At 40.4% G+C, this 25,404-nt stretch overlaps 1 protein-coding gene across 3 annotated transcripts in view; it reads left to right on the top strand.

Moving 5' to 3' along the window:
- Positions 1–1,801: 1,801 nt before the first annotated feature.
- The window catches only part of LOC117527656 (serine hydroxymethyltransferase, cytosolic-like), a 47,216-nt gene continuing 23,613 nt past the window's right edge, over positions 1,802–25,404 (top strand). For 2 of the 3 annotated variants that reach the window (XM_034190095.1, XM_034190094.1), the window contains exons 1-6: positions 1,803–1,860; positions 1,985–2,073; positions 2,386–2,496; positions 7,940–8,058; positions 13,434–13,549; positions 15,258–15,418. In XM_034190095.1, the coding sequence (XP_034045986.1) occupies positions 2,404–2,496; positions 7,940–8,058; positions 13,434–13,549; positions 15,258–15,418 (489 nt within the window). In that variant the 5' untranslated portion in view covers positions 1,803–1,860; positions 1,985–2,073; positions 2,386–2,403. Of the gene's footprint in view, positions 1,861–1,984; positions 2,074–2,385; positions 2,497–7,939; positions 8,059–13,433; positions 13,550–15,257; positions 15,419–25,404 lie in introns of all 3 variants that reach the window. The other variant, XM_034190096.1, reaches the window with a different exon arrangement.

The following is a 25,404-nucleotide window of genomic DNA, read 5'->3' as shown; positions in this document are numbered from 1 at the left end:
GCTAAGGAAAAGCAATCGTGGACTGTGGATGACTGGATGAAAGTCATATTCAGTGATGAATCTCGAATCTGCATTGGGCAAGGTGATGATGCTGGAACTTTTGTTTGGTGCCGTTCCAATGAGATTTATAAAGATGACTGCCTGAAGAGAACGTAAATTTCCACAGTCATTGATGATATGGGGCTGCATGTCAGGTAAAGGCACTGGGGAGATGGCTGTCATTACATCATCAATAAATGCACAAGTTTACGTTGATATTTTGGACAGTTGAAAGGATGTTTGGGGATGATGAAATCATTTTTCAAGATGATAATGCATCTTGCCATAGAGCAAAAACTGTGAAAACATTCCTTGCAAAAAGACACATAGGGTCAATGTCAACGAGCAGATCTGATTTGATGCAGGTGTTAGTTTGGGGGATGAAAATTTACAGGGTGATTCCATAATTTATTCCTCAGAATTGAGTGATTCCATATTTTTTTCCTCTGCTTGGTCTAAAAAAAGTAACCGTTACTGACTGTCACAATCTTTTTTTCTTGATTTCTTATAGTGTTTCTTAAAGCCAGAAAGTTGCCATTTGAAATGACTTTAGTTTTGTGTCATGTCTGTGATCTGCTTTTTTTCTACAAAATTAAACAACTGAATGAACATCCTCTGAGGCCAGTGATTCCATAATTTTTGCCAGGGGTTGTATTATTCTGAACACTACTGTAACTCCAATAGTTTTAGCTCCTTGATTTGCTGTGGAATAATGAGGGAACAGATGACACCTGAAATTGAAAGTCCTTGTGGGATGGGGAGCGGGCACTTTGTGAAGGGTTTGGAACACCATTTGGGTTAGAACTGGGAATTATCCTGATTTCTTTGACTGATCTGGCATGGGTTGACTTGTGCCTCCAGTTTGTTGTTCTATATCCATCACTGTGAACACTTGGCTGTATGTAGTTGTTTTGCTACAACATATGTTCATTCATTTTCTATTTTCACTTATTCCAATTAAGGGTGGCAGGGGAGGTAGAGCCTATCCTAGCATTCATGGGGGGGGTTGCATCCTGACCAGGAGAGAGAAACACATTCTCTCACACCTACCATCAATTTAGAGTTTCCAATTCACCTCATTTTTGGAAGTGGGAGCTGGGAGGAAGCGAGTGCACCTGGAGGAAACCCACACAAACATCACATAGAGAGGACTATGTGGGAAGCGGTCCCAGACCCTCCATGCTGTGTCATCCAAGAAACAATGCTCAAAAAGGAGTAGATCAGATTAGATAGAACTTTACTGATCACTTTGGAAGACTCCCTCAGGGAATTTGAGGTTCCAGCAGCATTGTATAGCAGCACACAGGGTAAGAAGCACACAGAGTATCAAACGTATCAAAAGTCAGCAGGAAGAAGTATACACTTAGAAATTCTCACTCCTTTCTCACTAATCATATATTAAATTAAATAACTTAATTTCATCACCACATAAATCCAAGGTGATATTAATGTGATTTTACTAAAGTAATATTAGTATTATAATTAAGGTGATATTTTAAACCTCTTATATTACAACTGAAGGTTTATATAACAAGGGCATCATGACTGTTTTATTTCAAGTCCATTGTGATTGTGTACAGAGGAAAAAAATGTCATTCTGACTTATTGGTAATTTTACTTAGAGTTGTTTGTCATTTTTAAGTTGCAGCGTAATTAATTAATATAAATGTGTTGCAGTCTGTTTGTGTTCATTCTTTTTTCTTGTTTTCAGTAGGGGAGGGTGTGGTGCTAAACTCCATAGGTGGAGTTTAGCACCACTCTTCCTATCTCAGTATGTCTTGATCACTGCAGTTTGTCTGCTTTTTACAGTCCTGTCTCCCGGTGAGTAGACTGGGTGGACTTTTCTCAGCCTTTTCCTTCCTCTTCAGTACTTAATTTCTGTTTAGTTTTATTGTAATATTAATTATGTTCTTGACAGTCCACTGACTCGATGTGTTTTTCTAAGGTGATGCAACAAGAAATCCATTCTTGAAGACTGAATTCCTGCAGTGATCCGAAACATCATCCTCAGCTCTAACAAGTGAAAAGAGCTTGGTAAGGATGTAATACTTTGTTCAATGACCAAATGTTTTGAGTATAATTTTACTGTCACTTGTTGTCTGTATGTCATATGATACATGCTCTGCGCGTAACATTTCATTGCAGTAATGAAGAGCTGTTGCCAGGGCCACAGTACTCACTGTATACACACCATAACTGTCTATTTTTTTTCTCCTCATTTTCTTAACAAGAGGAACAAAGTGTTTTGTCCAATTTGCAGGTTTTACCTTATCATTTCTTTGTGTTTTTAAAGTTGTCTCTGAATTGTTCATGTTTAAGAATAATCTTTAAACTTTCACTTTGCAGAAGCAGGAAAGTCCAATCATGTCTTTAACTAATGGCCACATTGCAACTGAAGAAACATGGGACTTGCACAACAGGATGATGGTGGAGCCTTTGGCAATTACTGACTTAGAGGTGTGTCCATTGTTCTTTTTCTATCTATCTATCTATCTTATCCAGGCTCAGTTTTTGATGCAGGCAAAGCAGGCAGCTGCCCACGGCACATTTTTTTCATGACACACAGGGTAGCACAAACATTTAAAATCATCACCTGCGCCACAAAGCGTGATCATATCACTGTGTGGGGAATTTGCAGTTGTAGGCGTCCCCCTGCTTGCTGAGCTGCACAGAACAGAATCAGTGTAAAAGGTTCTGTGGTTGTCCTCTGGGACAGGTGCTCTGCTCCACTTTGACAGGCTGATTATCCTGTCGTGCTCCCGTCTCTCCGCTTTTCCGCTCAGCAGGATCCTGCTCTCCGGTGGCAAAGTCCACTTACGACGGCAGCACAGAACCAGAACTCTGCACCCTGAACAGGCGTTTGAAAGCGAACAGACAGAGTGTAAGAATGGGTTCAAATTTCACCACAAAACTGCCCACTCGTGGAAAAAAAAAAGTTTGCAGAAGGAGAGCCTGCTTATTTGGGGTTTAGAAATTGAGCTGCGTTCACATTTCGAGCTGAAGTGGCTTGAATCTGACCTTGTTTTTTTGTGTGCCTACGTGATGCAGTGTACACTTTAACAAATTACAACATATACAGTGAGGAAAATAAGTATTTGAACACCTTGCGATTTTGCAAGTTCTCCCACATAGAAATCATGGAGGGGTCTGAAGTTTTCATCTTAGGTGCATGTCCACTGTGAGAGACATAATCTAAAAAAAAAAAAAAAAAAAAAAAAAATCCGGAAATCACAATATATGATTTTTTTTTTTTAAATAATTTATTTGTATGTTACTGCTGCAAATAAGTATTTGAACACCTGTGAAAATCAATGTTAATATTTGGTACAGTAGCCTTTGTTTCTACAGAGGTCAAACATTTCCTGTAGTTTGTCACCAGGTTTTCACGCACTGCAGCAGGGATTTTGGTCCACTCCTCCATACAGATCTTCTCCAAATCTTTCAGGTTTGGAGTTTAAGCTCCCTCCAAAGATTTTCTATTGAGTTCAGGTCTGGAGACTGGCCAGGCCACTCCAGGACCTTGAAATGCTTCTTACAGAGCCCCTCCTTAGTTGCCCTGGCTGTGTGTTTGGGGACATTGCAGTGGTGTCAAAAGTACACACATTTGTTACTTAAGTAGAAGTATAGATACTTCAGTTTAAAAACTGAACTTGGCCACCCCTGCACTAGGTGTTCACAGGAAACACTTATTTATGTATGTATGTATGTATTTATTTATGTATGTTCATTGTTAGTTGCTTTTATATTTTCTGTTTCTGTTTCTATTCAGGTTCTTTTTGCCTCTTTCTCCAAAATTGTACATAATAATCATTAGATTATTAATATATAAACAAAAATAAATTTAAGAAATATTACAATTTGAAAACAAATGCACCCGAACATGATGAGAGCTGCAATTGCTTAATGCTAAGCTTTAACATTGAAAATGGCAGACATGCTAACGCGTTAGCGTCACTCCCGTTATTATAAAATACATCTATCAACTGTTTCAGAAGACCATAACAGGTCGGTTTAACATAGAAAAGGTAAATAATACTCACAGAAGTATGCTCTTTAGGGTTTTAGCGGGGGAAAATAAAAAAAAGAAAAAGAAAGAATAAACGAAGCAATAGGTCGAAGCATTGCTTCAATCTGCGAACCACTGCTTCGATTGGTTCACGGTTCAAAGCAAAGCCGTGCTGCAGAAAAGTTAATTACAGGTGCACATGACGTGAAATATATACAACCCCTGGCAAAAATTATGGAATCACCGGCCTCGGAGGATGTTCATTCAGTTGTTAATTTTGTAGAAAAAAAAGCAGATGACAGACATGACACAAAACTAAAGTCATTTCAAATGGCAACCTTCTGGCTTTAAGAAACACTATAAGAAATCAAGAAAAAAAATTGTGGCAGTCAGTAACGGTTACTTTTTTTTAGACCAAGCAGAGGGAAAAAAAAATATGGAATCACTCAAATCTGAGGAATAAATTATGGAATCACCATGTAAATTTTCATCCCCAAAACTAACACCTGCATCAAATCAGATCTGCTCGTTAGTCTGCATTTAAAAAGGAGTGAACACACCTTGGAGAGCTGTTGCACCAAGTGGACTGACATGAATCATGGCTCCAAATCACCACGCAATGTTGCAAAAGATGTTGGTTGTTCACAGTCAGCTGTGTCTAAACTCTGGACCAAATACAAACAACATGGGAAGGTTGTTAAAGGCAAACATACTGGTAGACCAAGGAAGACATCAAAGCGTCAAGACAGAAAACTTAAAGCAATATGTCTCAAAAATCGAAAATGCACAACAAAACAAATGAGGAACAAATGGGAGGAAACTGGAGTCAATGTCTGTGACCGAACTGTAAGAAACCGACTAAAGGAAATGGAATTTACATACAGAAAAGCTAAACGAAAGCCGTCATTAACACCTAAACAGAAAAAAACAAGGTTACAATGGGCTAAGGAAAAGCAATCGTGGACTGTGGATGACTGGATGAAAGTCATATTCAGTGATGAATCTCGAATCTGCATTGGGCAAGGTGATGATGCTGGAACTTTTGTTTGGTGCCGTTCCAATGAGATTTATAAAGATGACTGCCTGAAGAGAACATGTAAATTTCCACAGTCATTGATGATATGAGGCTGCATGTCAGGTAAATGCACTGGGGAGATGGCTGTCATTACATCATCAATAAATGCACAAGTTTATGTTGATATTTTGGACACTTTTCTTATCCCATCAATTGAAAGGATGTTTGTGGATGATGAAATCATTTTTCAAGATGATAATGCATCTTGCCATAGAGCAAAAACTGTGAAAACATTCCTTGCAAAAAGACACATAGGGTCAATGTCATGGCCTGCAAATAGTCTGGATCTTAATCCAATTGAAAATCTTTGGTGGAAGTTGAAGAAAATGGTCCATGACAAGGCTTCAACCTGCAAAGCTGATCTGGCAACAGCAATCAGAGAAAGTTGGAGCCAGATTGATGAAGAGTACTGTTTGTCACTCATTAAGTCTGCAAGCTGTTATAAAAGCCAGAGGTGGTGCAACAAAATACTAGTGATGTGTTGGAGCGTTCTTTTGTTTTTCATGATTCCATAATTTTTTCCTCAGAATTGAGTGAGTCCATATTTTTTTCCCTCTTCTTGGTCTAAAAAAGTAACCGTTACTGACTGCCACAATGTTTTTCCTGATTTCTTAGTGTTTCTTAAAGCCAGAAAGTTTGCCATTTGAAATGACTTTAGTTTTGTGTCATGTCTGTGATCTGCTTTTTTTCTACAAAATTAAACAACTGAATGAACATCCTCCAAGGCCGGTGATTCCATAATTTTTGCCAGGGGTTGTGTGTGTGTGTGTGTGTATATATATATATATATATATATATATATATATATATATATATATATATATATATATATATATAAAACATTAAACTGAAGCCAAGAGTAACGAGGCTGTTTTAAAAATGTAAGGAATAGAAAGTACAGATACTTGTGTGAAAATGTAATGAGTAGAAGTCAGAAGTAGGCAGAAAAATAAGTAATGGAGTAAAGTATAGATACATAAAAAGTGTACTTAAGTACAGTAACGAAGTATTTGTACTTCGTTACTTGACACCTCTGGGACATTGTCATGCTGGAAGACCCAGCCATGACCCATCTTCAATGCTCTTACTGAGGGAAGGAGGTTGTTTGCCAAAATCTCGCAATGCATGATCCCATCCATCCTCCCTTCAATACGGTGCAGTCGTCCTGTCCCCTTTGCAGAAGAGCACCCCCAGAGTATGATGTTTCGACCCCCATGCTTCACGGTTGGGATGGTTTTCTTGGGGTTGTTCTCATCCTCTAAACATGGTAAGTGGAGTTGATTCCAAAAAGCTCTATTCTGGTCTCATCTGACCACATGACCTTCTCCCATGCCTCCTCTGGGTCATCCAGATGGTCACTGGTGAACTTCAAACGGGCCTGGACATGTGCTGGCTTGAGCAGGGGGACCTTGCTGCCCTGCAGGATTTTAAACCATGACAGAATCATGTGTTACTAATGTAATCTTTGTGACTGTGGTCCCAGCTCTCTTCAGGTCATTGACCAGGTCCTCCTGTGTAGTTTTGAGCATTCTCAGAATCATCCTTACCCCACAAAGTGAGATCATGCATAACAGTTGTTGTCTTCTACCAAGCCTCTTGCCTGTTGTCCTGTGGTCCATCCCAGCTTTGTGCAGGTCTACAGTTTTGTCTCTGGTGTCCTTAAACAGCTCTTCGGTCTTGGCTATGGTGGACAGGTTGGAGTGTGATTGATTGAGTGTGTGAACAGGTGTCTTTTATACAGGTAACAAGTTCAAACAGGTGCAATTAATACAGGTAAAGAGTGCAGAATAAGAGCATTTCTTAAAGAAAAATGAACAGGTCTGTGTGAGCCAGAATTCTTGCTGTTTGGTAGGGGGTCAAATACTTATTTGCAGCATTAACATACAAATAAATGATTAAAAAAAATCATACATTGTGATTTCCGGATTTTTCTTTTTAGATTATGTCTCTCACAGTGGACATGCACCTAAAATGAAAATTTCAGACCCCTCCATGATTTCTAAGTGGGAGAACTTGCAAAACCTCAGGGTGTTCAAACTTATTTTCCTCACTGTATGTACTTAATCTAATTTTTTTGTTAACCCTCACTATATAACTTGGTTGTTTAACAAAATATATAGCTAATTTAACAAAAATATACAATTAATTGTATTGTATTTTACACTATATTCTGTTTAATATTTAAACAACTGAGGTATGTTGGGCTGGTTTAAAGAACTAGATTAAGGAGGGGGTCTTGTCCAGGGAGTAATTCAGTGTAGAACTGCCACTGATTTTATCTATCTAGAACAAGTGGTAAGAGCGTTCAACTGCAGTGTAGAAAGTCACTGGCTTGAATCCCAGTCAGTTCATTAACTGGAAAATGCTCTCTGTCAACCCAGCAGGGGATGAGTATCTGACTCTCTTTGAAGTTGGGGAAACTGAAGGCAGCGGCACCACCATTCATATGCCATGCCCGAGAAACAGTTGGAATTTTAAAAGCCATCACGACTACCTTATCCATACAAAAGACTGATAAGGAACGATGGATATTGTAATAATATGTATATCGTCATTGTGACAGTCCCTCAGCAGCAAGGAAGATGGTGTCTTGTTTGATCTCACTTATTCTAGCTAATCTCTTTCTTTTTATCTTTAATGCTGTATTTTGTGTTTTTGCATTTCAGATGTATTCAGTTCATGTGGCAAATGAATATATACTTATGTATATGAATACATAATGAATATGTATATATGTGTTCCAAACACCCTAGCCATCTGTGTCACCTTAAACGCATCATATCTCACTTATATCTTAATTATGTATTTTTGCATTTTAGATGTACTCAATCTTAAAAAAAGAGAAGCATAGGCAGTCTCATGTTTTGGAGCTGTCTGCCTCTGTGAACTTTGCCAGCAGAGCCGTTCTAGAGGCCATGGGTTCTTGCATGAACAACAGGTACTTGGAGTTTGGATACTAAAATTCATGTAGATACTTTTTCATGGTATGTCATAAATTCATTGCCATGTTTGTCCTGGTTTATAAATGTTTTTTATTTTTTGTTGCCAAGTAAATGTTTGTATGATGTGCTTATATTAATGTCTTTCTATAGACTGCTGTTCATAACTGCTATAACTCATGGGTTACACATTACAGCATCCAGAAGAAAGTCTACACTCGTGATAATGAGAGTTTAGTTGTCTCATTTCAACCTTCCTACTTGCTGAGTGTATTTGGTCAGATTACTATAAACTATCCTATACAATTTTAAACCTTTTGAAAAAAAAAAATAACTTGAAATGTGATTCTGGCTGTAGGAAGGATTACAACACCATCACACGTTACATATTTAGGCATAATAATTGTTACCGGAGAAAAAAAAATACAATGTTATACAGCATATACTTCACTGGGAGTGAGGAGCGGGAGGTGCACAGACATGCTCCTTTATGTTATTTGGCCTGGGTTGTCTGGGTGGGGGAGTGGGTGGAGTACAGTCACACACCACTAAAAAAAAAAGTGGTGAGAGAGAGAGATTCCAAAAATGAATCTATATCTTTTTTTTTTTTTTTTTTGGAAACAACTACTTAAAAAAGGTGTGTTTTTTTTTTAATTGCTGGTTTCTTATCAAAAACAAATCGATGAACAACACCTAGAACACAACACATCTGACATACATACACCCTATGAAAATATGCAGTCAGGTGTGGGGAATTTGGATCATTATGACACAACTTTCATGATGCAGTCCAAAGTTGAAACAGGAAAAACCAGTAACCAAGAATAGGCAATACAACGACTTGATCCAATAAGAAAAGTTAAGGTAACTTTCTGCGTAAACGTTTTTACACTGTTTCAGTGTAATTGCAATTGTACTCAGCCCATGTTTTTTTTTTTCTTTTTTCAACTAATCTTAGTTAATTTTCTCTACACAAGCATATTTTATTAGTTTCAGGCTTGCTCAATAAATTGTCACAGTGGCATGCATTTTAAAGTTGACTGTATAATTATTTATCTGAGATAAATTAGGAATTAAACATTAGGCTACCCAATTTGTTAAACTTTTAACAACTTAATTTTTTTGCTATTGCAAAAACATTTTTTAGGCTGACTTAACACAATCCATCCATCCATCCATCCATTTTCTACCGCTTTATCCGGAGTCGGGTCGCGGGGGCAGCAGCTCAAGCAAAGCCGCCCAGACCTCACGATCCACACACACCTCCCCCAGCTCCTCTGGGGGAATCCCAAGGCATTCCCATTGTCCTGGGTCTTCCCCGGGGCCTCCTCCTGATGGGACGTGCCCGGAACACCTCTCCAGCGAGGCGTCCAGGGGGCATCTGGAAAAGATGCCTGAGCCACCTCAACTGGCTCCTTTCAACATGGAGGAGCAGCAGCTCAACTCCGAGCTCCTCCCGAGTGACTGAGCTCCTCACCCTATCTCTAAGGGAGCGCCCAGCCACCCTGCGGAGGAAACTCATCTCGGCCACTTGTACTCGCAATCTCGTTCTTTCGGTCATGAGCCAAATCTCATGACCATAGGTGAGGATCGGAACACAGATTGATCGGTAAATCGAGAGCCTTGCCCCCCTACTCAGCTCTCTCTTCACCACAACAGTCCGATACAGCGACCGCATCACTGCAGACGCTGCACCGATCCGTCTATCGATCTCACACTCCATCCGTCCCTCACTCGTGAACAAGACCCCGAGATACTTAAACTCCTCCAGTTGAGGCAAGGACACTCCACCGACCTGTAGAGGGCAAAGCACCTTTTTCCTGTCGAGAACCATGGCCTCGGATTTGGAGGTGCTGACCTTCATCCCGGACGCTTCACACTCGGCTGCAAACCGCCCCAGTGCACGCTGAAGGTCCTGATTTGACGACGCCAACAGAACGACATCATCAGCAAACAGCAGAGACGAGATTCTGTGGTTCCCAAACCAGACCCCCTCTACACCCTGGCTGCGCCTAGAAATTCTGTCCATAAAGATAATGAACAGAACCAGTGACAAAGGGCAACCCTGGCGGAGGCCAACGTGCACTGGAAACAGGTTTGACTTACTACCGGCAATGCGAACCAAGCTCCTGCTGTGGTCGTACAGGGACTGGATAGCCCTTAGCAAAGGACCCCGGACCCCATACTCACGGACCACCCCCCACAGGGTGCCCCGAGGGACACAGTCGAACGCCTTCGCCAGATCCACAAAGCACATGTGGACTGGTTGGGCGAACTCCCATGAACCCTCGAGCACCCAGTGGAGCATGTAGAGCTGGTCCAGTGTGCCGCGACCAGGACGAAAACCACACTGCTCCTCCTGAATCTGAGGTTTGACTATCGGTCGAATTCTCCTCTCCAGTACTCTGGAATAGACCTTACCGGGGAGGCTGAGGAGTGTGATCCCCCTGTAGTTGGAACACATCCTCCGGTCCCCCTTCTTAAACAGAGGGACCACCAGCCCGGTCTGCCAATCCAGAGGCATTGTCCCCGACCGCCATGCGATGTTGCAGAGGCGTGTCAGCCAAGACAGTCCCACAACATCCAGAGACTTAAGGTACTCAGGACGGATTTCATCCACCCCAGGAGCCTTGCCACCGAGGAGCTTTCTAACCACCTCGGTGACTTCGGCCTGGGTAATGGATGAGTCTGCTTCTGAGTCCCCAGTCTCTGCTTCCTCTTCGGAAGACATGACGATGGGATTGAGGAGATCCTCGAAGCATTCCTTCCACTGCCCGACAACATCCCCAGTCAGGGTCAGCAGCTCCCCACCCACACCGTAGACAGTGCTGGTGGAGAGCTGCTTCCGCCTCCTGAGGCGTCGGATGGTTTGCCAGAATTTCTTCGAGGCCAACCGATAGTCCTCCTCCATGGTCTCCCCGAACTCCTCCCATACCCGAGTTTTTGCCTCTGTGACCGCACGGGCTGCAGCACGCTTGGCCTGCCGGTACCTCTCAGCTGCCTCGGGGGTCCCATCTACCAACAAGGACAAGTAGGACTCCTTCTTCAGCTTGACGGCATCCCTTACTTCCGGCGTCCACCACCGGGTTCGGGGATTGCCGCCGCGACAGGCACCAGAGACCTTGTGACCACAGCTACGAGTGGCTGCATCGACAATGGAGGTGGAGAACATGGTCCACTCGGACTCCATGTCTCCAACCTCCCCCGGGATCTGGGAGAAGCTCTCCCGGAGGTGGGAGTTGAAGACCTCGCTGACAGAGGGTTCCACCAGTCGTTCCCAGCAGACCCTCACGATATGTTTGGGCCTGCCAGGTCTGACCGGCTTCCTCCCTTCCCAGCGGATCTAACTCACCACCAGGTGGTGATCGGTCGACAGCTCAGCCCCTCTCTTCACTCGAGTGTCCAAGACACGTGGCCAGAGGTCAGATGATACAACTACAAAGTCGATCATCGACCTCCGGCTCAGGGTGTCCTGGTGCCACTCTGGTTCAGATCGGGGAGGCCATGCTTCCCGATCACCCCCCTCCAGGTTTCACTGTCTTTGCCCACATGGGCGTTGTGTTTTTTATTATTACTATTATTATTTTTTGGGTGTGTGCAGCACTTTGGCAGTTTTTCTGTATTAAATGTGCTATATAAATAAATTTGACATTGACATAGAGTGAAATTATGAGGGTAGGCTGAAAAGTTCTAAGGTTCCCCATGAAGGAGTAATGCATTAACTGCATTATAGTGAGCCTTAGAACTTTTCAGCCTACCCTCGTATGTCTTTACTCAGTGATGTAGACAAACATATGTCTCAGTCAGAAAGCTGAGATTGTTCTGAACAGTTTGATATGCAACACGTGCATTCTCCTATATGCAAGTACCTCAAAATGGGAATAAGTGAAGGTATGGTAAAATCCAGAAAATGTCTTTGGATCCCAGGGGTTAAACTTCGAGAGGAGGAACAAGCTGCACAAAACGGTGAATACAGTTTCCAAAGTCTTAGATAAGACACAAAATCATTTCTGTTATATATGTAATGAAGTCCAGACCTAAAGCTGACAGAAATAGAAATGGTCTATCACATCCACTCTACAGAGAACTTCGACTTTTGCTTTTTGGGATAAGTTATATAGTACCAAAGGCAAATACAAAAATCTACAAGAAATGATTTGTACCAAGTGCTGTTAAGAGTTTTAAAGGAAGGGAAGATCTTGTAGACTCAGGACCCAGAAGTATTCTGTAGGCTTTGGAGTGGGTCAGTGTGATATAATTTCTCAAGAATGTGTAAAGTTTTGACTCACTGGGTGCAATGTTGAAAAAGGTTGGTTTCTCAGAATGCAAAAGACTGAGAATCACACCCGACTGTTTCTGGGGCAAGCTCAATACTTCTCAATCACCCCCCGTATGTGTATAGGATGCATTAACTGTTACTTAGTTTTTATTTTTATGGTTGTTTGCTGTGATAATGTAAGACATTTTATAACATGATTTAATAATGCCAAATTTCCACATTGTTGACAATAAGATTTTTGTATCATATCGCATACAAAATGTATAGAATGCTTCAGAATACACCAGATGCAAATAGACGAGAAGAATAAAGTCATTTTTGCGGTGGACTTATGGTGTTTCATATGGAGTTTCATGATCCACAAACTGAGATAAAGAACTTGTTCACAGAGATCTGACAGTATACAAGTACTGTGAACTGGCAACTATATATATATATATATGTATATATATATATATATATATATATATATATATATATATATATATATATATATATATATATATATATATTGGTTGAACTACTAGGATTAATAAATGGAATAATTTTGACTGTGTTGAATCCTTGGTTTGCAAAGGAAATGTTATCCTGTAACGTGGCAGCTAAGCATGACACATGGTGCAAACTATTCCTTTTTAAAACCCTATTAACTCAACCAATAATTTGCATCACTTTTTTTTTTTTTTTTTACAAAAGTTGGGGCAACTTTAACTTTTGACCCCTGTACAAACTGAAACTGACTTTAGTCACCATTCTTGCTGTTTTTACCTCATAACTCCATAACATTCAGCCATAGATAGCCCAAACTATACCTTTTTGGAATATTTATGATCAGAGCAATGCTGTGTTATACTTTTTTTTAACATAATTGGAGTATTTCTAAATTTTGAGCTTTGTGTAATTTTTCATTGACCCCTACCTGGCCACCATATTGGATCTTCAAGTGACCAGCACTTTTTTCTCAAACACTGATTTATGAAGAAAATTCATGCCAAATCTGATGCTTGTATCACCAAGTTGAACAATTCCGGCAGAACGTCATACTTATCTGCTCCACTATACACAGCTGCACTAATCAGTGTGATCTGCTTTCAGATACCCCACAGTCCGTGAGAAGAATGGTGAGTTTGAGAGAGTCTGCAAGACAAGAGCATTGGAGGCCTTTGGTCTTGACTCCGACACATGGGGTGTTGACCTGAGACCATATTCAGGTATTCATTCATTCTCAAAACCTGCTTATTCTTGTCCAGGGTGCTGTAATCTCTCACAGTGGTCTTTGAGAGAGGTGGGATACACCCTGGACAGGCCACCAGTCTATTGCAGGGCAGATAATCAGGTATGCAGTAGTGGTTTGTCATCCATTTATAATGCAAATGCACAAACACAAATCTGAAAAAGTTGGGACTGCATGGAAAATACAATTAAAATAATAAATAAATAAATACGTAAATAAATAAAAAACCCTGCAGTGATTCTTACATTTACTTTGACCTATTTCATTGTACATAGTATCTACCCGAACATATTATGTTTTGTGTGGTCCACTTTGTTCCATTTGTTAACATACAGCCATTCCTGCATGTTAGGCTTGCTACAAATTCCAAAATAAGTTGGGACAGGGCAATTTAGGGATGATAATAATGATTTTTTTTTTTAAGAGCTTATTTCAAACAGGTGATGTCAACAGGTGGTTGTAATCATGATTTGGTGCAAAAACAGTATCCACAAAAGGCTGCATCTTTGAAGAGCAAAGCTAGGAGTGGATCTCCAGTTTGACATCCAGTGCATGAGAAGATTATTGAAATGTTTAAAAACAATGTTTTTAAAATGTGTTCCTGTATTTTAAAACCATTGTTTTAAAATACAGAACAGTTCATAACACTGAAATTGCTGTATGTAATTAATTCTGACTTTAGTGAAATAAATTAGTAATCCCCAAAAATTAAGTTAAGAATTTGTATTGACATTTCTGAGTAAAATGGAATTTATAATAATTTAAATGAAATAAATTTACTACTTAATAATCTCATATAACATTTAAATTAAGTTGGTTCAACTTAATTAACATTGTATAGGACAAAGTAATTCAAGTATTGTAAACTACTTAATTAAATGCTTTACTGAACTTGTGTTAGTTTCTCCATGTAATGTGGAGTTGTAATGAGGAAGGGCATCTAGTGTAAAACTTGTGCCAATTCAACATGCAGATCCACCTCGGATTGTGAGCCCGAGTGCAATAACAAAACGTCCCTTGTCTGGGGAATAATGTGAGCAGATCCACTGAACTCACTGAGACAAGGGATGTTTTGTTTTTATACCTTTATAAAATTATTGTATTTTTTGAAAATATGTTAAACAAGATTATTCGTCTTTAAAATGTTTTATTTTCACAATCACATGGAATAAACACCAGAGAAAAGGTAAACATGGCCTTTGACACTGTCACATGACCCGAAAATAGTGCACACAGCCAGCACAGATGGCCGAAGGAAATTAGTTCCACGCAACATGGATCCGCAACATCGGAAACAGGGGTGCTGGATCAATTACAAATCTAGTCAATCTACACAACACTGAGGTATAAAAACAAGGGAGCAGCTGAAGGAACTTACTTACTGAACTTTAGTTAGTGTTACTATAAAAGTCTCATGACATTTACTCAGTAATGCCTGAGTTGAAATTACACCAAAAGAGCCATACAAATTGCTACCTTAATGTTTTTAAGTTGAATCAGTGTATTCGTTTTTAGAGTGCATAGACATAGGACTATTGAACCTCACCTGAGGTATGTGTTCCCTGAATACCTTAATAGTTCATAGTAAGAATAAACAATTGGTCACAGACCTGATTGAAAATCTTGTGCTTCCAAATTCTTCACCACTGTTAATCATCTAATCACAATTTTTGAATCTCTGAAAGGTTCGCCTGCCAATTTTTCGATCTACTTGGCCATTGTGGGACCCCATGGTAGGATCATGGGACTGGATGTTCCTGATGGAGGTCACATATCACATGGCTACATGCGGAAGGACAAGAAAATCTCAGCCACGTCATTGTTGTTTGAATCAATGCCTTATAAGGTATCGCACCTTTAATCAACACACTCATCAGTGGCACATGATCAGAATATATCCAAATAACATCATTTGTTCACATTTTTTTATTTTAATTTTCAAATGTTTCTAAATGTTATAAATGTACATATGTATGTAGGTAAGGATACAGGGCTGATCTACTGTTCTGTAGCTACATATACAGTAAAATCACTAGTGTTAAATTAGTGTTAGTTTTAACTGGTGATTTTACTGTGTACTAAATAATATGCCCCCATCACACATGGTAAAAATGCGCAGGAACTAGGTAGACATGGCAAAAATGGCCATAATCCGGATGCCGTCGGGAGGGAAAGAGGCGTGTAGACTGTGGGCGGATCCCGTCCAGACTACCTCGTCCACACCTGCACGATCGCACCCAAAGTGTATTTAGACAACAGTTAGACAACACAGACTGCTTTCAGGTGGCCATAAAAGGCGCTGAAGACTGCCCGATGTCCAAATGTGTGGAAAAATATGAGCACCTGTTTGCGGCAGAATGCATAAAAGACAAAAAGCTCTGCGTGCGTGTGTATAACTTCGATCACGGACAAGCTGGGGAGAGCTGTCATTTGCTGTTTGGTATGCTTATGTATTTTGGGACAAGGATGAACGCTGCCAAAACAGAATGTTGATAGGACTAATATTTTTTGGAGACACTAGATATTAGGTAACAACACTGAGCACTCAACATTGATAATTATGTTCTAGACTCACACGCCATTCCAGCAGGGGGGCGGTAAATCATCTATATATTAAAAGCATTGCATGCATGAGTGCGCAAGAGCGGTCAAGAACCGGTAAAAATCGCATATTTCTCTTTACAGCCTGCAGAGGGCAATGCTGCACAATATTTCTATTTCTTAATTTTTTTTCTCTCTAGCTAGGTTGACTCCTCCCCTCCCCCGTCGTTATTTTTATAGCTGCTGTTTTTTTTTACCTGTTTAATACTTCTGTTAGTTTTTCAGTGTAACTGCTGTGAATTTTAATTCATTTATTTGCGTCTGTGTGAGCCTTAGGAGTGGTTAGCTTATCCATTATTGGTTAACTCGTGTTTGCTTGGCTACATTCTTAAATTTCTTAGTGCACAAGTACACTACAAATCCTACTTTACACCCTCCGTAAAATCCTGCGTGATGTTGGAAGATAGGGTGGCTCTCTTAGAGAGCCGTGTCCATAAGTTAGAGCAGCTTCTTAGCTCATTGGAGTTAGATGTTATGGGCACTCCAGATGAGGTTAGTGTTGGGCCGGCTAGCGAGTCCATTAGCATCAGCTTAGAAACGCTGGCTGTGGAGGACGGCTTTTGGACTGTGGCTAGGCGGAGGAAGCCCCGTAGGGCTTGGTGCCCGGTTGTGGCACCCCGATCACACTCACCAGTGCAAACTGTGAATCGGTTCTCCTCCTTGGATTTGCCTGATGTGAATTCTCTGAGCCCGCAAGTGACTTCCACAACTGTCTCCAGGCTGAAACACCGGACTTTAGTGACAAGGGATTCTATCACCCGCAAAGTCAGGTTGCAGACGCCGGCTGACGTTAAATGTATTCCTGGGGCCAGAGCTCCCGACATTGCATCTTATCTTAGGGTGCTGACGCTGCAGAAGGGAAGACAGACGAAAGAACATGACATGAGATATAGTCACATAGTTATTCACGTTGGCACCAATGATATCAGGATGAAGCACTCAGAGGTCACAAAAATGGACATAGAGAGGACTTGTGACCTTGCCAGAAAGATGTGTCGGCATCGATTAATAGTCTCTGGTCCCCTCCCCTCCCGGGGTACTGATGAGGCGCTTAGCAGGCTGACATCGTTAAATAGGTGGCTGGCACAGTATTGTAGACAGCAAGGCTTTAGCTTTATTGATAACTGGCTTTCGTTCTGGGGCCTCCGTGGCTTGCTGATGCCGGATGGCCTCCACCCTACTGGGGAAGGTGCCGTCATCTTGTCTGCGAACTTAGATAGAGCTCTACAGGGAGGGTAACATTAGGAATCTACAGCAGGCCACGGAGCAGGTGATTAGAGACCCTGCAAGGCTTATGACAAATGTGGGTGTGGAATCCATTAGCTTAGCGGGGAAATTAGTGCAGAATATCCACTATGGTGATAATGCAGTTTATTTGCCAGGGAGGGAATTTCAACAATTTGAGACTGTGGCCTGCTTCCGTAGTCGTGTCCATAAAAATGACAGAGGGATATGCTTTCCAAACTTAATACCCATTACTATATTGGATGATGTTGAAATTAAGGATGGCCCAGTGGTTGTTCCAGCAATAGCAAAGATTTCGTGTCTGCTACCTACAACGCTCGTGGAATGTCTCAAACCTAAACCTACTTCTAGGCATCTTATATATGCTACTCTGGAACCACCCCTAAACCCAAACAGTTCAACTGTCAACCCCACTGAGGTCCTTAGACTGGGTCTCATTAACATAAAATCACTGTCCTCAAAATCATTGTTGATTAATGATCTAATTATTGATCATCACTTAGATATGATTGGGCTATGTGAAACCTGGCTTAAACCTACAGCTGTCCTCCCCTTAAATGAGGCCTGCCCACCAGCATATACATTTAGTTATGTCCCTCGTGATACGAAGCAAGGCGGGGGTGTTGCTCTTATTTATAAATTTAGGTTTAGCTTATTAGCTGTTGAGGGTTACAAATATAACTCGTTTGAGCATCTGATTCTCCGCTCTGCTCAGGATATTACACATTGCCAAGGTCAGAAGAATAAAAATCAGTCATATTACTTTGTCACCGTATATAGGCCTCCTGGCCCATATTCTGAATTCTTAGATGAATTTGGTGCGTTCATCTCTAACTTGTCAACTAGTGTAGATAACATTCTGATCATTGGTGACTTAACATTCATATAAATAAGCCTTCTGATCCCCTCTGCAAATCATTTATGGAAATTGTGGATGCATTAGGATTTCGGCAATGCATTTGGGATTCGACGCACATTAGTGGAAATACCCTGGATCTGGTTCTCGCACGTGGTATTGCTGTCACGAATATTGACATCATGCCTCTTACATCAGTGGTGTCTGATCACTCACTTATTAAGTTTACAGTTTCGCTGCCGTGTTTAGTGGAACAACAACCTTATATATCATTACGGCGATGCATCATCTCCTCAACTAAGACTGAACTCGAAGCTAGACTGCCTGATGTCTTAGCTTCACATTTGACAAATACCCAGTCAGTAGACAGACTTGTGGATAGTTTAAACTCAGTGCTCAAAACTACACTCGACATGATTGCACCACCTGTGTCAAAACCGCGCTCCCCCAAATCACAGTCACCTTGGTTCAATGATTATCTGCGTGACCTCAAGCATAAAGCAAGAGGTCTAGAACGGAAATGGCGTCGTTCAAAATTAGAAGTATTTCACCTTGCGTGGCGTGATGCTATCTTAGACTATAAGAATGCATTATTGGCTACAAAGCGGACCTACTACTTTGATTTGATCAACAAAAACAAGCATAACTCAAAGTTCTTGTTCGACACGGTGGCAACACTTATGCATGGACAACCACCTGTAGTTCGCTCTCCTTTTACAGCACAAGATTTCCTGGATTACTTTGGGAAGAAAATAGAAGACATCAGGTTAAACATATCCCGGCATGCCTTAACCCAGACACTACACCCTGCTATTGAGGTGGGCGCCACTACTGAGGTATTACCTAGATTTACAGAATTTGATAGTATCTCACTAGGCATGCTGACAATACTTGTAATGTCAACAAAAAGCACAACCTGTTTATTTGATCTTACCAACAAAACTGTTTAAGGACCTGTGGCCCACTCTTGGGCCGACTGTGCTGGAAATGATTAATCTCTCATTAACTTCTGGATCTGTTCCTAAATGTTTCAAATCTGCAGTGATTAAATCATTACTTAAGAAACCTAATCTTGACCCTAGTGTATTGAAAAACTATCGGCCGATATCAAATCTATAATTTTTCTCTCAAATTCTGGAAAAAGTGGTGTCACTGCAGCTCGTAGACTATCTTACTGAGAATAATCTCTTTGAGCCACTGCAGTCTGCTTTTAGAAAATATCATTCCACAGAGACGGCTCTCACTAAAGTGGTGAATGATCTTCTGCTTACAATGGATTCGGACACCACTACGGTTCTGTTGCTGTTAGATCTCAGTGCTGCATTTGATACAGTGGATCATCATATTCTACTTGATAGGCTGGAAAATCATTTTGGGATTACTGGGAGTGCCCTTGCATGGCTGACGTCATACTTGACCAGTCGTTCTCACTGTGTTTTGTACAGTAACACTACCTCTAACCTTAGTGACATGAAATTTGCGGTTCCACAGGGGTCTGTCTTAGGCCCCCTGCTTTTCTCCCTTTATATAGCACCCCTTGGGCACATGTTGCGGCGTTTTGGGATTACCTTTCACTGCTATGCAGATGATACTCAGTTATATATGCCGATAACTGCTGGTAATCTCGTTCACATAAAATCCTTAGAAGATTGCCTTGCAGCAGTGAGAAGTTGGATGTCTAGAAACTTCCTACTTTTAAACTCTGATAAGACTGAAATGATGGTTCTTGGTCCAGTGAGACATCGGCATCAATTTAACCAGTTAACGCTCAGCCTCGGCTTGAGTGTCATACATCACACTGACAAAGTGAGGAACCTTGGGGTAATTTTTGATCCTTCGTTATCCTTTGGCCTCCACATTAGAAATATTACTAGGACTGCTTTCTTCCACCTGCGAAATATAGCGAAGATTCATCCCATCCTGTCTATGGCTGATGCTGAGACCCTGATCCATACATTTATCTCTTCTGGATTGGACTACTGCAATGTTCTATTTTCTGGTTTACCACAGGCTAGCATTAGGGGTCTCCAATTGGTGTAAAATGCTGCAGCCAGACTTTTGACATGAAGCAGAAAGTACAACCACATTACACCCATTTTGGCATCCCTTCACTGGCTTCCTGTCCCAGTGAGATCAGATTTTAAGGTTCTGCTACTAACCTACAAAATTATTCATGGACTGACACCTCCCTACCTAGCTGACCTAATTAAACCATATGTACCGCCCGGGCTTTACGTTCTCAGGGTGCAGGACTACTTTGTGTCCCTAAGGTGAATAAGAAGTCTGCGGGTCACAGAGCTTTCTCTTATCGTGCCCCTGTTCTGTGGAATGATCTCCCTGCGTCAATAAAACAGTCAGATTCTGTGGAGATTTTCAAGTCCAGACTTAAGACTCACTTATTTTCAGATTTGTTTTACACTTTTTACTCTTTTAATTCATTTTATTAGTAATTAGAGCGGGCTGCTGCCTCAACTTTACCTAAATTCTGGGTCTTTTAGTGAAGTTTAGGGTTAGTGGCCGGTGATCACCTTAGTATGTCTTCTGTTTTTCTTGTTGTTTAATGCTGGCAAATTATACAGTATTTTTTGTCTTTCTGATGCCTGATTCAGTTTTTTCTCTGTTTAAGGTGCAGCTCCATCCAGAGATGGGAGTTATATTCGTGTTGGTGATCCTCCTGTCCTGTGCGCCAATAGCATTTCTTGTATATTCGCCCATAATTGTTCTGTGAATTGTTCTGTAATTTATGTTTGTAGCATGGCCCAAGCAGGGTCACCCCTTTGAGTCTGGTCTGCTTGAGGTTTCTTCCTCAGAGGGAGTTTTTCCTTACCACTGTTGTTCTGGAGGTTTGTAAGGTTAGACCTTACCTGTGTGAAGCACTTTGAGGCAACTCTGTTGTGATTTGGCGCTATATAAATGAAATTGAAATTTCAAAGCCTGCTCGCAGGTCTGGCTGGACACCACCCCTTCAGCTTGACAGAATAGAAGGCAGGCAAAGCCTCACAAATACGTTTTATGCAACAATTGCGACACATAGATTTTATGACCGGTTCAAGATGGTGGCCCCATTTCTTGTGCCTCAGCAATCAATGCGGCGTCTACTCTTTATAATGTCGATGTTTGTCTACCATCGGTTTGTGGCTTTTTACGGCTTTTTACAACAATGTTGTCCAGTTTGTGGCTTTTTCTCCACTGGGTAGATTTTTTTTTTTGTGCCATTTCCAGATTCTGCCTTCATCTACCATAAGAGCAAGCTTGTAATATGTATATGTCACGGACATGAACAAGCGAAGCTCTTCAGCATCTCAACATTGCACTTCCATTAGTTTGTGGTTTTTTTTATGTTTTTTTATGACAATGTTGTCCAGTTTGTGGCTTCTTCTCCACTAGGCAGATTTTTTGTGTTATTTCCGGATTGTTTTGTGCCATTTCCGGATTGTGTCTTCATGTTTTGGGCCATATCCGGTTTGTGCCTTTGCCTACCATAAGAGCGTAATTTCACAAAGAAAGGCCAGAAAAGATACCCGCAGCTGTGATTCTCAATTATTCTCAGTTATGCCAAAAAATGTATGTGGGACTAATCTCTAATTCGAAAGACAAATATGCCTGCTACAATTTCAGTTTCACAATTTATATTTCATCGCTACAAAAAAAATAATCGTAAGCACTGTGATAAACTATTGAACACAGTGTTTCTTCAATAATTTGTCCTTTATTTCTAAGTTTCAACTATAATTTCAATCTCAAGCAACATGGAGAGTATAGCATAGAGGGTGAACGGCTAAAAACCTATTTCTTTACATTATTACAATACTGTAATAATGTAAAAAAAAAAAGAATTGTAACGACAACTGTGAAGTAAGTACCCTATCATTACTTTGAGGTTCTGCAACCATTATTCAATAATGATCCACGGGCTCTAGATTGGGTAGAGTTTATAAAATATGTAGCTGAAATTTTTCAAGGGCATTAATAAATTATGCAAACTTTCTATAATGAGTTGGAATGGCTGCGAGTCCAGAATGTTTTTAGAATCTTAGACCTCAACAGTTTTTCAAAGAAGAACTCAACCCTTTTATTTCCTGTTAATTACCTAATCTTTTAATGTTAATTTACTGTCTTAATGTATTTATAAATTGATTAGGTTCTTGTTATCACATACACATTATCATTATTATTATATTATTTTATAATTACTTCTGTTTTGGCACTTGATTTTTAAATGGACCACAATGGAAGTGTTTTCACTTTCTTGTGTCATCCATGTATTTTAGGATTTTAATCCTGTGAAATTTACGTTTTTCAAATATTTTGTACTTGATATACTCAGGTAAGCTAATCACAATGCTAGGAGTTCTCACAAATAGGGATGGGTATTGATAAGCGACGTGAAGCATGTATTAAAATGACAAAAAAACAAGAGTTCTGAGAGTTTCTATCTAGAATGGTCATAGCTGTCATTGTGATGGCCTGCAGAATAGACTGTGTATTATTTCTTTGTTTGCTACTTTTTCCCGGTCTTGATGAGTAGTGCCATGGTTGCCTAGCAACAGTCTATTCTCTTGCTTTGCATCCTATTACGAAGCAAAAACTCAGCCTTAGCTTCAAGGTAAAAAAATCAGAGAATAAATAAAAGTTTTCAGAACGAAAAAAGCAGAATGTCAGGATGATATTTGTCAACAAAAGGACAATGCAAGCAGAAGAGGCTTTAGTATGAAAGTGAAAACACTTCCATTGTGGCCCATCTTAAAAAATCAAATGACAAAATAAAAGTAAAATTTAATGTAAGTAAGTAAGTCCCTTCGGCTGCTCCCTTGTTTGCACTCGGGGTCGCCACAGCAAATCCAAGGTGGATCTGCATGTTGAATTGGCACAGGTTTTACTCCGGATGCCCTTCCTGACGCAACTCCACATTACATGGAGAAATGTGGCAGGGGTGGGATTTGAACCCGGAACCTTCTGCACTGAAACCAAGTGCATTAACCACTTGGCCACCACACCTGCTAATATTGATAATAATAGTGTCTATATGATAACAAGAACCTAAATATTCTGTCGTAATGCATTTACTGTCTTAAATGCATTAAGACAGTAAATTAACATAACAAATTACACAATTAACATGAAATAAAAGGGTTCAGTTCTTCTTCTAAAAACTGTTGAGGTTTAAGGTTCTAAAAACATTCTGGACTCACACACCATTCCAACTCATTATAGAAACTTTGCATAATTTATTACTACCCTTGAAAAATATCAGCTACCTAATTTATAAACACTACACAGTCTAGAGCCAATGGATCCCCACTGGCAACACGCTAATAAATTTATTATTATTATTATTATTATTATTATAGGAAGAAAGCTCAAGCAGACCGGGCTCAGAGGGGTGACCATCTGCTTTGGTCATACTAACAAAAACAAAACAATGGAGGAAAAAAAGCATAACAAGGAACTGTCAGACATTCAGCATACACAAAAAGAAGGGCAGAAATGCAGAAGTGCAGAAAGAAGTGCAAACTAAGTAAACATGTACAGTTATGCTCAAAAGTTTACTGCTGTGGCAGAATTTCTGCTTTTTTTGGCCCATTTTTCAGAGAATATGAATACAAGTATAACACAAAACCTTTTTGTTTTCACTTATGGTTAGTAGTTGTGTGAAGCCATTTATTGTCAAACAACTGTGTTTACTCTTTTTAAATCACAATGACAACAGAAACTAACCAAGTGACCCTGATCAAAATTTTACATACTCCAGTTCATAATACAGTGTATTGCCCCCTTTAACATCAAGGACAGCTTGGAGTCTGATGTGGTAGTTGTGGATGAGGCTATTTATTTTCTCTGATGGTAAAGCTGCCCATTCTTCTTAGCAAAAAGTCTTCAGTTCCTGTAAATATCTGGGCTTTCTTGCATGAACTGCACATCTGAGATCTCCCCAGAGTGGCTCAATGATATTGAGGTCAGGAGACTGAGATGGCCAGTCCAGAACCTTCACTTTATTCTGCTATAGCCAATGCCAGGTCAACTTGGCCTTGTGTTTGGATCATTGTCATGTTGGAACGTCCATGTGTGTCCCATGCACAGCTTCCAGGCTGATGAGTGCAGATTTTCCTCTAGTATTTTTTGATAACATGCTGTTTTCAATTCTGACCAGGTTTCCTGTGCCTTTGTATCTCACACATCCCCAAAACATCAGCGCTCCATCTCCGTGCTTCACAGTAGGAAGTGTGTACCTTTCATCATAGGCCTTGTTGAATCCTCTCGAAATGTAACATTCATGGCTGTGGCCAAAAAGTTCAAATATGGTCTCATCCCTCCAAATTACTTTGTTCTCAGTGCAGTTTGGTGTATTGTAAGCAGGATGCTTTGTGGCATTTGCGTAGTAATGGCTTTCTTCTGGCGACTCGACCATGCAGCCCATTTTTTTTCAAGTGCGTCCTTATTGTGCATCTTGAAACAGCCACATCACTTTTTTTCAGAGACTCCCATATTTCAGCTGAAGTTATTTGGGTTTTTTTCTTTGCATCCCGAACAATTTTCCTGGCAGTTGTTGATTAAATTTTTGTAGGCCTACCTGACCATGGTTTGGTCCCGACAGAATCCCTCATTTTCCACTTCATAATTATAGTTTGAACACTGCTGACTGGTATTCTCAGTCCCTTGGATAACTTTTTATATTCCTTTCCTGTTCAGTTACCTTTTCTTTGACAATTCATTTGCTTCCTCTGTGACTCAGAAAGAAACCAGAAATGTCAGTGCAGCACTGGATGAAAGATGCAAGAGTCTGTCAGGAGCCCAGGAACTCACTGACCTTTTATACGCAAACACTGATTACAAGCAAACAGATCACAGGTGAGGATGGTTACCTTTAGTAGCCATTCAAACCAACTTGCGTGCATGTTATTAGGCTAAAATCACCAGGGTATATAAACCTTTGATCAGGGATATTTGGTTGGTTTCTGTTGTCATTATGATTTAAAGAGTCAACACAGTTATTTGACCATAAATGGCTTCTCCCAACCACTAACCATGAGTTGGAGAAAAAAAGTTTTTGTGTTGTTATTCATATTGTCTGAAAAATGGCCAAGAAATCAAAAATTCTTCCAGAGTATGTAAACTTTTGAGCACAACTG

The sequence above is a fragment of the Thalassophryne amazonica genome, chromosome 16 (genome assembly GCF_902500255.1).
Source record: "Thalassophryne amazonica chromosome 16, fThaAma1.1, whole genome shotgun sequence".
NCBI lineage: Eukaryota > Metazoa > Chordata > Actinopteri > Batrachoidiformes > Batrachoididae > Thalassophryne > Thalassophryne amazonica.
This window is presented reverse-complemented; position numbering and strand designations above follow the sequence as displayed.